We start from the raw sequence: 16,093 nt of genomic DNA on the forward strand, positions 1-16,093 counted from the left end.
AAGTCAAATTTAACTATATCATGATTTTGTTTCTCGATGAATGAATTTAGAAGATTCTGAATTAATCGCAAACCAAACCTTTTGAAACTCAAACTACTCAACTTACATGATCATCCCTATCTCTCTGCTCTCAATCTTTTCACATTATTTGCTATGTTTAAGAGTGCAAGGAAGTAAACATCTTCTCATGAACCCATTTTATTTTATAGTATTACAGAACGTCTTATGTCTGAGTTAAGCTAATTTAATCATGTCGACCCCGCTGACATCAAGGAGACGCTCTGTCAATTTACTCAACCGATATGCAGGCAAAAGTGAAGTCTCTTCACCACAAACTCGTCGTTCTCTCAATGGTCAAGGTGATGCGCCATTAGAATCACCGCAGCTTCCCAATGTTCATAATGAAGAGGATGCGAGGGAACGAAGGGAGAAGAGAAGATCTCGAACTCTAGCTCAAGCAACTGGTAGTCCACTTGTCAAGGTAAAGTAAAGTATAGCAAAGTCTATTTTTCAGGATATTGTATAATTAATTGTTTGGTAGGGCTATGAGTGCTAGAAGCCTTCGGAGGGGGCCTTGAGCCATAAAATGTTGGAAACCGCAAAGGTCTTGTGGAATTTTGAGTTATAACAGATCTAAAACATTAGTATAGACCAGTCTGGATTTCATGGCCATTTTGAACGAGAAACCGGGCATGCAATCAGAAATTCCAGCGCGCAAATCAAAATTCCCGGTGTGCAATTATGAATAACGGCGTGCAAATCGACTGTGCTCGCGTGCAACTGATTTTGACTTCAGTTGCTGTTCAGTACATCGACCTGCGTAAAATGATTGGATAAAAATACATAACTTCGGAGCAGAATGTTCTGGTACTGTTCAGTACATCCGCTTAAAATTATTGGATGAAAAATAGGTTGAATCAGAGCAAAATGGACATTTGACCTTTGACACACAAACATTATTTCTACATTTTGTCATTAATTTTTGGGAGTGTTTTTGCGTAAAATTATTGGATGAAAAATACGCTGAATCAGAGCCGTAACTGACCAGTGTCGACAATTGTGGAGCTACAAATTGTTAGCATCTTTATATTACTGGATTATTGATTTAAAAACTATTTCAACCGATTTTCATTGGTGAGCAATTACAAATTATCGGCGTGCAAAATTGAATTTGCACTCATGCATTTTTGCAGAGTGCTAGCGTCCTCGGGCGTGCATCTGCCAGGGAATCCAGTCTGGAGTATAGGGGCCTAACCTGTCATAAACGCTATGCTAGTTTGTCAGAGTGAAATGGAAAATCAAGTATCAATCTGATAATATTGAAATGCTTGTTTTTTAGTCTGACCACTGGAGTCTGTTTTGCTTACCTTTCGTAAATTATCTATTTGCAGGCCGTGGGTGAAATTTTCGTTAGTTTTTATACACAACTAGATTTATTTAAAATTTTCTATTTTTGAAGTCTTGATAGTTTTTCCTCACCCTTTCCCTTGAATCCAGAAAGTCATTTTTTCCAAAATCTTTTTGCAGAAAAATCTTTGCAGTGATCAACCTATATTCGATACTTGTTACTGTGGCAAGTGATAAGGCCTTTGACTGGCAATGAATAATTTTAACATTGGCCAGTGGAGATAAAGTCAATTTGTAATGACATACATTTGAATGAATGAAATAAACCTTGATTCATATCACAGATTTTCAGTAATTTCCATGTTGCTTTTATATATGCTATTTATAAATGTTGAATATTACCAAGGTTTTTTGCTATTATTTTATAGCCTGTTGAGGAAGATCAGGGCGTAACAGCAAAATTAACCAACGATCAACTGGCATCACATTATGTAAACTGTATTAAACTATCAACGGAGAACAAAATCACAGTGAGTTTATTCTACTACATGTTAATAAGAACTGAAGCGTTTTTATTGCCGGCCATTTCAAAACATGTTAAATTAGGACTTTATTTTGGCAAAGGATCCCAATTTTAATTTGAAACTTCTGAATGTATTTTGATGTTTTGGGTATATCTGTGTAATATAATTTTGAAGGTTGCAGGCTTGCAACTGTATTTATGTTAATGGCTTTTAACTTGATATGTTTTATCTTAAAAGAAAACAGTGTTATGTAATTTTGGAATCCTGCAAACTATGTTCAGAATTAATGATGGAAAATATTGTTAAAAATGTCTTGTAAGAGTTATTTTTCAATGGTAATTGGTAACAGTTATGTGGTTGTGCACGTGTTCTGTCACTCAGCCATTTTATCAAGTGCATTCTGTAACTCCTGGCATACTTGTAGGTTTCTACATGTGATCAAATGAGTGGATATAAATTTGTTTTTAAGCAATGGAGCCATAACCGTGTTATCAATTATCCGAACCTTTGCATATTCAGTTGCTCTTTGTTCAGGCTAAAAATGCTTTCAATCTGCATTTAATTGATCATATGAATGAAATGCTGAAGCAAAGATGCGAAGGAACACTCAATTTCCAGATGGCAGGAGGAACTATATTTGCAAGTGCAAAAATCTATGCATCCAGAGTTGATGCTGTGCATTCTGAGACTTACAAGTAATGTTTTTTATTTTTTTTTTAACAAGATACAAAATATTAGAGCTCGACCGATATATCGGCCAACCGATATATCGGGCCGATATTGCATGTTTTTCCCGATATAATATATCATATCGGCCATACTCCGCAAGCGCCGGGATGCGTGCTTCAACAGCTCTCGCCTCTGCATAACTGCTGGTTTCCCAATATTTCCCTCACTTTCATTTTGCGTTAGAAAGGTGTCTCGCCTAATTCCTGTTGGCACATGATTAGCCATTTCATGCATGATCATAACTGAAAAGTTATTATTCAGAGTAACGTTTTCGAGAGACTGCACAATGAGAAAAAGCAAATTTAGTATCAATAGAAAACGGTGGTTCTATAAATAGAATCGATTTAAAGCTGGTGAGTTAGTAATCACAGAAACACAGTAGAGGTAGCTCGAAGCAATAATGTCATCAAAGTAGTTCCGAATTTGCGACCTTCCCAAAATAAATTTTGAATTTCTGGTGTAACAGTTTTATCAATATTGATGGTTGTTTATCGCTTTGCTGGGACTCACACAAAAAACCTTAATCCATTATAATTGACTAAATAAGGTATTGAGAGTTTCTAGAAACATAGTTATTATTAAAAATTTCACATGTTACCGCACATATGCTATCACAATATTGTAGGAATTTATCATTATCACGATTCACTTAAAAATATATCAATTTATAATTTTCCAATACCCTTAACATGTACCCACGGCCACAGTTATATTTAAAAACGTCAGATTAACAATTCTTTTTTCCGAGAAAGGCTAGACTGATATTGAAGTCGCAGGAAAAGTTACAGAATAACAATTGTTCAAGCATTAACTGGATTTAGTTAGGTAAATAAAAGTCTTACTGCAATGATAATAAATATTAAAATGAAACTACATATTTACAAGGTACATAATAAAAGCCCATTTTGTGGCTCAAAATATGATTTATATTAATATCGGTATCAGTTATCGGCCACTAGTTGGCCGATATATGAATATCGGTATCGGCGTCAAAAAGTGATATCGGTCGAGCTCTACAAAAATGTATGAATCAAAAAGCTCAAAGGGAAAAGTTCATTATATGTAAGAAAGAACCTTACATACATTATTATCAGTTATCAAAATAATCTACACCTAAGAAGATGGACTTCATGTTCAAAAAGTATCATCATTCGTCTTCGTCCCTTTTTTATTCAGGTGTATGAGAATTTATGCAACTTTTTTCACAAATTCAGAATGTACATTAGTAAGTTTGGATTTACTCTTTATCGCAAGGAGGCTAAGAATTGTTATTATATGAGGACAGTGTTGCCAACTGTTCGGTGCTAAAATAATCTAGAATCTTCACAAAAAATATCTAGAATAATCTAAATTCAAAAAATAATATTCCAAATAATAATCCAAAAATACCAAAGTTACATTTTCAATGAAAAAACGAAGATTGTAATGTAAAGAAAAATGATTACTCATATCAATACAGCTTTTCGAACATGAGTAGGGTAACTTTAGTATTTATCATTAGAAAAAATGAAAGCTTGTTGCACCACAATAATTATGGATTTACTTTTTAGTGTCTGCAATCACCGAATATCAAATACACTAATAAAAAAGAAACAATATACAAATAACAATATTTATTGAAGTAAATAGAACATTGAATTTTCCTATTTTACTGTAATTTGGTTCCTTTGTCTCGAAATAGGGATACTACTAAGTTCACACAGCATAATTATCCGTGTGATACAGGTCATTTAATATTTTATTAATTATAAGCAAGTTATGCGACTACATGTACACTTTTGAAACAGTAACAGAAATTACAAGTACAAACTACAACTGTTGCAATTCTCTAAAGTTAATATCTTCTACATATGAAAGATCTATGGGATGAGATGCTGAAGTTGACTGGCTCTGATATTGGTAGACAGCGAGCGATTGTTCCTATCTCTGCAATGACTTTTGGTGGATACTTGTAAGTGGAGCAGCACTCTTCTTTTCTTATCAACCCAAATTCTACAGTTAAGATGGCATTCAGCAGCTGCAGTGACATTCTGTTTCTTGGTTTTGACTTGACATAATTCATTGCACTAAATACTCTCTCAATTTCAGCATTTGAATTGGGTAGAATTAGGGCTGAAATTGCACACTGGAAAAGTTCTAAAAATGGATTGCATCCTGAAGCATCCCTATAGTCACCCACTTCACTCCAAAAGGCTTCTGTATCATCCTTATGCACCCAGTCCACAAGATTTATCTTGCTTAGTTGGTATTCTGCTTGAGAGATAGATTGATCAGAGGCCCCCAAAAATTTTATAACTTCACAGATGACAGCTTTGTCTTTAAGTGGTTGAAGCATGTTAATAACAGAGAAGCAAGAAATGTTCTGCAGAACTTTAACATTATCAGGTAGACGCTGCTTTAACTGTTTATGCAGTGCCAGTAAAAAATCACAGCATCTTTTTCTTATACAAGTTTCATCAGTATTGGTAAGTTTATTTTGCTTCTTCAAATCTTGAATTTTCCACTCAAATCTGTAGCCTAAGTATGGTTTTGGGTCCAGATACTCTTCAATGTTAGAATTAGGTAGATCAATATTACAGGTTGGCGATACAAGCTTTTTTGCAATTGATTTCATCAGCATTGTTAGATCATTTAATAGTTTCACTTTTTCAATGTTTTTGGATTCAAACAGTTTGTTTACTTGTTGTACTTCAGTCAAAATTGGACTTAGAAACAGAAGGAAGGCCAAATTTTTTTCATCTGAGTACATTTCATACAGAACTTCTGCAGTATAGCACTTTTCTGACAATCGTGAAACTTCAAAGTGGGTTTTTAGTTCCAGCCATTGTTCTAAGATTCTTTGAACAGCTGGTTGAATAGATAACCATCTTGTTTGACAATCTTTAGGAATTTTCAAAGGTGATGTGCCATCATTCAAAGTTTGATACAGAGTCTTATACCGATATTGCCTGGTAGATGAATGTGAGAACCATTTATGCTTCTCGGTAATCAAAAAATTAAGGTGTCTTGGCAGGCTATCTGCCGATGCTTGTGAGACTGCCAATTGAATAGAATGGCATACACATTTTATAAGAATAAGGGATGGTATCTCGGCCCTCAGTTGTGCATGAACATCGCACTCGCATTATCTGTTCTGATTGCTACAAGATTCTTCAGACTCAATTTATGTGAACTGAGTAGGTTCTTAATAGCTATAACAATGTGTTGAGCATCACAAGCTGTAAGTTCCAGATAGGTTGACACAATCTTTTTTTCAGACATGCTGTAATAAACTTCAGATATGCCTAGTAACTTATGTACTGTTATGTCTGTGGACTCATCTATCAGAATGCTGCCATCACCAATATCTCGTCTTAGGTCTGTTTTAAAATGCTCACACAAGAGTATTTCTTATGATATGGGTACATTTAGATCGGTGCATTTTCATTTCAGACACTGTTTTGTTTGTAGGGAGATTTCTTTTACATAAATCAACTAAATGGTCGCAATTAGAAATAGCTGAGTGGCAACATAAAAATGTGGAAATAGACGCTTCCAGCTCTGCTGTTTCAGAGTTTTTAAGAGTCATAAATGGATCAAGAGTCCTGGTAGTGAATGGACAAGCTTTCAAATGTTTCTGAGTTTTAGTATGCTGCTTCAAATCTTGATATTTTGCTTTGACATCACATTTACAGAACTTGCAGAATGCCTTAGATGCATCAGCAGCCACGGGCGCTATCCACTCTTTCAGTGAGTCATCTTTTAGCCACTGTTTTCGAAATTTCTGGTTGTATCGTTTGCCACTTGTTTCTTTAGACATATCTCCCTTGTCTGCTTGTTGTTTTGAGCACTATTACTGCAGTACCTTTTCTGTATTTATTCTCTGCATATGTTATTCACTGTTATAGGTACCGGTGAACTGCACTTCACTTCTTTGCCACTATACAGCTAGAGAACAATGCAAAATAACATTTGTCAAAATAATCTAAATATATCTAAATGAATGCTAAATTAATCTAGAAAATAATCTAAATCTAGATTTAAATAATCCAAGTTGGCAACACTGTATGAGGATCCCTATATGACAGTTTAATTTTATCTTGGATTTGTTTTAAGGGTCATGAGTAGTCTTGGGAGAGGAGCATCTAATGAAAAAGATGGCTCTGATGAAGAAAGTCAAGAAGACAGTGAAACAAGACATCGCGGAAAAACAAAAAAGAAGCGATCAAAAGTAAAATCAATACTACTTGTATTATTTTGAAAAAGCAGGAAATTTAAATATTGGATACTTTTAATTTAATTTTGTCATTCCCTTTCTGTACAGCTAAATCAGATCCAATCAACCTTCATTTCAAACATTTTCATATCAAACTGATAAGAAAATAAAGCAAATACAAGAAAGTAGTCAACTAAAAAAAAACATGTGAAATAAATATATTCTGTATTCAACTTAATTAGTAGAATTAGTCAGAAATAGAAAGCAATACAATGCATTGTAACTTGCTTGTTGAGATTTGACTTAGCACAATTGTTTTTGAAAATTTAGACTTTTATAGTTTGGAGTAAAATCTGAATTTCTAAAAAATAGCGTTTATTAGAATTTCTGAATTAGGTTGTTGGTCTCAATTGGAAATTTCATCTCTAATTTTAGATTCTGGAATCCAATACTTCATCCTTGAGAATGAAGAAAATGGATGCGAGTCACCAGGTGGATCCCTTAGATCAATATTATTCGTCTGTCTTTGATCTTGCGAGTACAAGTGGACTCCTCGTTAATCATTTGGGTTTCTGCAGGGATGGCATCACAATGAGATTTGATTCGGAGATGGATTCTCCTATTACAAATAATCCATCTGGAGGCAAAAAATTGCCAGTTTTGTGTGAGTAAAAATTTATTTCTTGTTAATTTTTTCCCCTCATTTCATTCAAAAATGCGCAATTTCTTCATTCCGTTCTTTCATAAATAATCATTAGCAATCCTGGTCATTGACGCTCGGTTTAATTATATTTTTCTCCACTTAAATCAAGGTGCCTAATAAGTACTGTCAACGGCTATATGTTTGAGTGATCCAAATTTAATATACAGCCATCGGATGGGTTATCCAGCAGGGTTATTACAGTGTTCATATTTTTTATATTGTGCACAAGCCAATTTTTTTTGTATTTTTCCAATTTTAGCTGAAACTTCCGAAGAAGATGAACAAAAACATGTTGATGGAGAAAAATCTGATCGATCTCAGGAAATTAATGCAATGTTTTTTGAACTTGTCAAACTTGCATCAGATGTACCTACAACTAATTCTGGAGTTTGTCCGACCCTCAATAACTTCCATTGGAAAGAATTAGAAGATGACAGTTTCGAATGGCATGAAGAAAAAATGGCAGGTTAGAAAATGTGACTGCATGGTTTATTCATGATAGAATTAGTTGGGAATGTTTTTCTAAATTAATTTCTATCATGTTTCTTGTGAATTTATTGCCAATTCATACCGATATCTACTGTGTTCTTTCTATAAATAAATTCATTTTAAATAACCTTCATATGTACAAGCTGATAGATTGCCATGTGCCAGTACTGATCAAATGTCTTGATTATATAAATGTACTGTGTAAACTTACCTTTACTTGATTTACTGTACATGATATCACTTGGCTTGTTGATGACTATATTATGCGCTTAGTGCACATGTGCGTGCACATACAATAATATAATATTGTGGCATCTAACAAACTATGAAACTTATATAACTATAACAGTAACTAATTTATTGAATAATTTTAGATGTAAATGAGCATGATTCGGATGTTATTATCAACACGGACAGTCAACCTGAATTTGATGACATTGAGGATGATATAGTAGCAACTTGCTTCTCATCAACTCATGAATCACCAACAGAAACAAAATCAGAACCACCTGACAATTTGGGGAGTTTACCTGCTGGAATGGATGCAGGGTTGCTGGCTTCTTTCATGCCTGGGGAATATTCCTACTTCAAAGCCGGAGCATTTTCAACATGGGAGGGACCTAATCATTGGAAGTTGAGGGTGAGAAAGCCTCCCTCATCAGGTAGGTCGAAGTATATTCTTTACTGGTTACTCTTTCATATAAAAAACTTGTATTAAAATAAATCAGCTGGAGTATAGTGTACTAAATGATCTGCTATTCTTATTCAAACATTGATGCGTAATATATGAACCAACTAACCAAGTGAACATATTTATTAGTTTTGCATTGCATTCTGGAGCACAGCCAGGATTTTCGATGGAAAGTGGGTTCGAAATCAGAGAATTCCTATGTAACGGCTTGTCCGCTTCTGGAACATTCGACATGATTACGCCACTTGTTAAAAGAGAGCAGACTTTTTTAGGGACAATGATTTTCTGTTGCAGAAAATATTTAGTTCATGACCGATACGAGCATTTAAAATGTCTTGTCATATTAATTTAATTGCGTATTGTATTAATTTAATTCTGCTCTCACAAACTTATATTTAGTTTTGATTCCCATTCCTTCAATTATCTTTATCGCCCTGTCATCTGTGATTGCACAAAACAAGTTTTTCTAAACCGAACGCGCTGTTTCAAAGTGCAAAAAAATTTCGACTCTTGACCCTAGTCCATAAGTAACTCATTTTAATAATGAAACCTTTGGTTTAGGCAGGCCTTCTTCAAAATCATTAGAAATGGCTTTCAAGGAAGCTTTAATAAGCCTATATTCTGAGTTCAATTAAAACATTTCCCATGCATTCAATTTTCATCTGCATTGTTGCATCCTGGTAACGTTTTGGTCTGATGATAGTCAAATATATTTATTTACGCCACAGATACAGCCTCTGAACAAAGTTCGGAAAAAGATAAAATTGCTAAAGGGAAAAAGAGGAAACGAAATTTTTATGTGGATTACAAGACTGCAAAGTATAATGTGGATGAAAAAGAATTCGAACTTACAAGGAAAACAAAAGAAGCGTCCAAGCGTTTGAGGGAGAAATGGAGCAAAGCTGAAGATGATCGCTTGTTACCATCAGCAGGAGAATATAATGTTTTAGATCTGGCCAAGTATGCTGTAAAATATACCTCCACTTAACTATTGATTCAGTTTGTTATTTTTAGAGCTCGACCGATATATCGGCCAACCGATATATCGGGCCGATATTGCGTGTTTGCCGATATATCATATCGGCCCAATCGGCCGATATATCTGGCCGATATATATCAGCGTTGGTCGCTTTTCCACGTTCTAAAAAATGAGTATTTTTCCCCGGGAAATATCTGCGGCCGAGCGTTTTCCTTTTTTACGCTTCTCTCATTTTGCCTTTCAATGAACAGAGAGTTCTCTTCTATATTTCTCTCTTCGTGCGGCGCAAAATCATCGCCTTCGAATATCTTGCGTCCCCACTAGGCTTGCACGTAATCGACAAAAATCAATTCCGTAATTACGGAAAAATTGATTACGTAATGACCCCGTAATTGCGATATTTTTTCACACGTTTAAACCTATCATAAAAACCATTCGAGTCCACTTCTTTTCCGAATGGGACATCGAAGTTTGGTTTTCATATTACCGACAGTACTACACGCCGGCGACAGATGTTAAAGACAAATACCAAGGAGTGAATTCAAATTAAATTTATTCTGATTTTTATCTTGTTTAATTGTGTTGGCTTTGATTTTCCTTTATCACGTTCGCAAATTAACCGTCCCAATTTTATGCAATCAATTTTATCATTACCGATAATGGTATACGGATATTTATGAAACGATAGTTGCCTTTTTTAAAATCGACTTTCGTATTGAATAAAAATTTCGGGTTTCTAAGTTATTAATCAACGACAAACGTATTTTCTCGTTTGATTATACCTGCGCTTGCCTCGCGACAAAGACTTGTTATTGCTCCGTTTTTTTACATTATCCGACTTTGCTACCTAGTTAGCATTTTATAATAATTATTGATGCTGAATTATTGACGATATTCCGATTACCAAGCTCCATTTTATATCAAATCATTTGGCGGCCTAAATGTTATAACATTATTTGCGATAAATTTAAATCAAATAATAATTATTTAGCCGGCGATAAATTCTTAACTGTAAATTGTTGTAAATTAATGCTAATAAATTCTATTTTGTTTTTTAATTAATGCGCTGTGATTTGTATTAATAAAAGTGATTGAGTCAGGAAAAGAAAGTAGCCTAGCCTCCTCTCCTTTTGAGCGCTTATAGCGGCGGTAAAATTCGTTTCATGTCTGTTTCACAGAGAGAAAGAAAAATACGCCTTCCGGAATTACAATCAACTATCACACATTCTTATTTATCATTATCAGCGCCGAATAAAAAAGATACCAAATCGTGAAGACAAAAAAGTCTGTTGGTGCTAATTGCGTTACGGTGATAACGCTTATAATAATATCGTTTTGACCGTGAAACCAAACGCTCAAACGAGGTGGCAACGCGTCATGCCGGCTCAAAACGGCTGCAAATACCGGAACTCTAACTTCTTCCATACTTGTTAAACTTTTTTACAATCGACGGAATTGACTGCTTGGAAGGAGCACGTTTCGAACGCGAAAGCGCTCGACCAATAATTACGACTTTACGTAATTTGTAACTTCCCTTCCGTAACTCCAAACAATTTCGTAAATTAAGTGCAAGCCTACTCCCACCTACTACTGTATGGATCAAAATGGACTTCTATAAGCTTTTTACTGACTGCCTTTTTTCTCTTGTGCATTAATGTGTGTTCTTATTATTTGCTGCGAAACTTTTATTAATGATGCAAGCACTGTGTAGGACTGCTTTATTTTTCAGCATAAACTTTTGATTGACTGAAACTGAATGTTTCTTTCTATTTGTATTTACTGCGGGTTCGAGTTGTAGATATCGGTATGTCAATATCGGTTATCGGTATCGGTGCAAAAAAGTGATATCGGTCGAGCTCTAGTTATTTTGTTACTCTACTACTGTGCTTATGGATATTTTATAGGCCAGGGGTGTGCAACCTGGCCCGGCAAGCCGTTTAGTGTGGCCCCCCTTGTCAACACTCAGATGTTCCTGCCAAGCCTAAAAACCTAATCCGGCAGTGTATGTTTAAAAAGGCGGTCACATTGGTAAAAATACACAATGTTTTTTTTAGCGCTTGTCACTGCTTCAAATATTATGCTGTTTTGTCTGGTGTCTTTATTGCTGTATGGCTAAATGATAGCCACATTCTCTTCTCTTGCCTATTTTAATTCTTTGTGTGCATAGAAAAACTAAATTTTTTGTTTCGCCCAGCTAGATGTCTGAAAATTGGTTACCGGTATATGTCCCATCGACAAAAAAGATTGCGAACTCCTGTGATAGGCTCTAAATCCGATTTTGGTCAGATAAGATTCAGTTACATGTGCCCAAGATTTGTCACAGATAATACTTCACTTCTCTTTCCTATTGTATTAAAAATGTTGGCATACTTTCTTTCATGTTAGTTCTAATTGTGTTCGTTGTTTATTGTGGAGTCTGTGACCAGTTTGACGAATTCTAATCAACTTCCAAATTGGTATTCGGCATTTACAACTATTCTATTGGAGTACCCTGTCTATTTCCTTCTTTACCAAATATAATTTTCACCTGAGCAATGTTCCCTCTAAAGTGTGCGCGTGTGCACGCGCACACAGCTTTCAGAGGCTGCGCATAGATTTACTGCACACAGACCTATTTCGATGTAATGTAACAATGTTCTCGGTTGGCAGGTTGAGAAAGTTTGTTGTTGGCCCACCCATTACCTGGTTAGAACGCCAAAATTTCTTCATTGGTATTTGCACAAATATTAGTCATCTCCAAAAAAGTGCGCACATACCAAAATTTCTGCGCACACGTACTACAAAAAATTAGAGGGAACATTGCACCTGAGTAATCTAATTATTTTTACTTTTTTAAAATAAGGTGTGTTCTTCAACCGGGAATTGAAATTCGGCCAGTCTTATTGATGCGAAACTCTAAAAATGAAACTCCAGTCCCTCAAGTTGATTCAGACAAGTTGGGAATGTATAATTATGATAATCCCAATGACAAAAATAACTATTGTCCTGTTATGACGGACGATGAAGAAGGTATTCAAGGTGATGATGGTGGGCAAGCAGATATTTCACCAGGTAGGAACATTACTGCATGGCTTTAGTTTTTTGTGTGAACGTTTCCTCAAATATCGGTTTACTTGTTTACTCTCGTACCATTGGTTAATCACCAAGATGGTAATGGTGATGTTGCAATTGGAATTTTATATGCTGCTTGGAAATGTTTGTTTATATCTGTCTCTTAAGAAAGTTCATGAAAATAGATGTGTGAACCACCAAATATCTTCAATTTATTTATAATATGCTGCGTTTCATAACACAATAAACTGTTTTATAGAGTAGCATTCGATGCTACAGTGACTAATCTCAATATAGCTAATAAATATTAAATATCCAGGTTTCGAAAATGATGGCAATCGGTCAGATAGAGATGGCGGGTTTCCTGACATGACCTTGTCGCAAACCCAAGTATTTGGGTCACAGTTTGATGTAGAATCTATGTTACAGGGGAGTCATCTCATTTCACACCCTAAAAAGGTAATAAATTCTTTATGCTATTTCTTATTGAGAAGAAGAATATGTAGTGAAAACAGCCTTGAACTTCTATGTCTGATGAGAGTATGGAGGTTTTCTTTCTGAACATACAAGTTTTCCATATCTTTAATCCTTTTAATGTTTTATACAGGTGGAAAAAATATCGATAGCTTATGCTAAAAAGGCAACAAGGATAGATGTGCGGAGGTTGAAAGCTGCAATGTGGACTGTTCTACATAAAGACTCTGAAAATGAAAGGAATTCAAATTCAGTGTCAACACCAACACATTCCAATATTCTAAATGGAAATGATTCTGAAAATGGAGACGACTCTGAGTCAATTGAAGACAAAAAAATGTTTACAGACATGTATTCATTTTTGCCAAAGCTGATGCCTGCCAATATGACTGAAAATCTTTCAATACCTCTTGCGTTCACTTGTTTGCTGCATCTTGCAAACGAAAAATCTCTGAAAATCGTTGCAAAAACAGACATGTCGGATCTAAATATTGCAGAACCAGAAGCCGATTTCACATGAATATATTTGAATATTTGTAGTAGAAGAGCTAGACTTGTAGTTTTTTATTAATTTTGTTTCTTGCTACATACATGCACAGTTTATTCAAAATTTAGCTTGTTGAAGCAAGTTTTTTTTGTCAGTGTAACCGCTTGGTTACCAAGAAGAAGTGTTTCGTGGCAGAATTAGATGATTTAACTTCGTTGTTACATTGGGTTACATTACATACATTCACAAGTATGGTGTTGATTGCTAGGCTTGTTAAAGCAAGCTTTTTCGTCAGTGTAATTGCTTGGTTACCAAGAAGAAGAGTTTCGTCGCAAAATTAGATGATTTAACTTTGTTGTTACTAGGAATGCCACTTTTGGATTCACGAATCGGTTCGAATCGCATCTTTTTCGAATCAGATTTACGCGATTCCGAAGAGAGAGCGATTTACCGAAAAAAAAACATTGAACGTTTGTTAACGTTGTTTTCGGCGGTTTTAAATCTGCCCAATGCGTTTATGCGGCACTCCAATTAACGCCAAATTACAGGACGTAAATAAATGAAAATGAATTTTTCGTGATTGACTTTTTTAATTATCTGCTGTCATTTGTTTCAAGTTCAGCACAACACTCTTTTACCATCACTCGAGATGATGTGTGGCGTAGTTTCCCCCGAACTGCGAGTTCAGTTTTCCACTGAATAGTCTAAGTTTCTATTATGCGCGAATTTAAATGGATCGTATACCTGAAAATTCGTGACAATTTTGATGAAAATTTTCAACAGCACACCTGCACTCCGCCTAAGCATTGTACGCCCTGGCATGATTGTGTAAAGAATCGGCTACCGACGTCTAAATAATAATTAATTTTGATTGAAATTCAATTTAAACTTTGTTCTGAGTGAAATGTTTCGCGTACATTTGAAGAGAACTATTACTGAATGAGTTCATCGGCCGGCAATGTTTATTGACAATCATGTTTCTCATCCTAAAATATATATTTATTTTGTTTGTTAGGCTTCCACTCCAGTGGCGGTAAACGAAATCGGGGACATAATGTAATATAGTATTGAAACGTATTTTGTTGTAATTGCTAATTAAACTAGTTAGATATTAATTTGACGCCAAACAGAATATATAATAGGTTACTTGTTCAAGTTGAGATGTCTGTTTTTTGATATAACAGCAAGAATCTAGACATTCTAGAGTTTAGACCAGTGATTCTCAAACTAGGGTTTGAGAGCCGCATGCGGCTCTCGACAACCTTTCCTGCGGCTCTTGTTAATGGTTTGAAAATTAATTACTTTCAAAGAAAATTTTTCATTGAAAACTAGCCATTGACTTGAAATTAAAATGCAGAAGTCTATTAGTCAGTCGAATGGATTCCCCCGTGTTTATTTGCGTAGTGTTGACTAATCTACAATATGCAATAGTGACGCAACAGTAAGCGTTTTCGCGACCACTCGGACACTTTTCACTTGGAAAGATTTTAGACATGGCTGTAATCATTGGCTTACTTTCGTGGATTTTCAATTATTGTCGCATTTCCGAATATTATGTATAAATCAAATAACTCAATGATTATTTTAGTATTTAGTATACCCTTGCGTTCCCATCAGCGACAGCTGTTGAATACATTTGGGCTGATTTCAAAACCAAATTAATTTTATTCTGAGTTTTATCCTCTGCCTTGGATTTGACCTTCCTTATTACCGCTTGGAGATTAACCGTGCCTGTTTAAAGTGAACAGTAACCGAGATGCAGATATTTATTGAAATGATAATTGAGTTTCTCATGCTTTTCCATGGTGTTCGTGTTATTTTATTATTAGATAGATAAACCTAGCAAATTTACGATTTTGTGAATCCTGAATGTTGATTTAAAACAGCGATTAAATAAATTGGCAATAAAGGCCTTAGGGCATAATAGAGGGCCAGACGCTAATTATAACTAATTCCTTCAAGTTTTAACGTTATTTTTTCAACAAAACAACACCCCGATGGTTATTATAGCTAAAATACTTACTGAGTAATACTCAATTTTCTTTACGGAATTTACAAATTCAGTACTTCACTTAATGGTTTTGATTATGTCATGCCTTAAGGCTAAATTATTACTACCCAAATGCTTCAAAATTCAACAATTGTAATCATTTTCGATGATAATAGACGCAACAATTCGTGAACGAGTCAGTGTGCATTGTTACAACAAATGCACGATTGATTTTACGTTCTACTCTTGGTTCAACGGCCATGCATGGTCGAGCTGATAGAAAGTGATTTAAAGGGAGTAGCACATGACATTTCTTATATGGTTACTACAACTTTTAATGAGTGTTTTTCATACAAGTAACTCATACCAGCTTTTGGAAAAACTTTTGGTCATTTTTAAATCCATGCTATTTATATAACTAGAGTTTTCTAACG

The 16,093-nt window shown here is 35.0% G+C and overlaps 1 protein-coding gene across 1 annotated transcript; it reads left to right on the top strand.

Annotated features, from left to right (window-relative positions):
* Positions 1–209: 209 nt before the first annotated feature.
* LOC120326050 (condensin complex subunit 2-like) lies at positions 210–13,921 on the top strand. The gene is made up of 11 exons (XM_039392257.2): positions 210–481; positions 1,776–1,877; positions 2,406–2,566; positions 6,696–6,810; positions 7,231–7,459; positions 7,758–7,964; positions 8,362–8,649; positions 9,407–9,638; positions 12,500–12,708; positions 13,028–13,167; positions 13,316–13,921. The coding sequence occupies exons 1-11, from the start codon at positions 251–253 to the stop codon at positions 13,700–13,702; spliced, it is 2,301 nt and encodes a 766-aa protein (XP_039248191.2). The 5' UTR covers positions 210–250; the 3' UTR covers positions 13,703–13,921.
* Positions 13,922–16,093: the final 2,172 nt, after the last annotated feature.

This window comes from Styela clava, chromosome 4 (assembly GCF_964204865.1).
Source record: "Styela clava chromosome 4, kaStyClav1.hap1.2, whole genome shotgun sequence".
Classification (NCBI taxonomy): Eukaryota; Metazoa; Chordata; class Ascidiacea; order Stolidobranchia; family Styelidae; genus Styela; species Styela clava.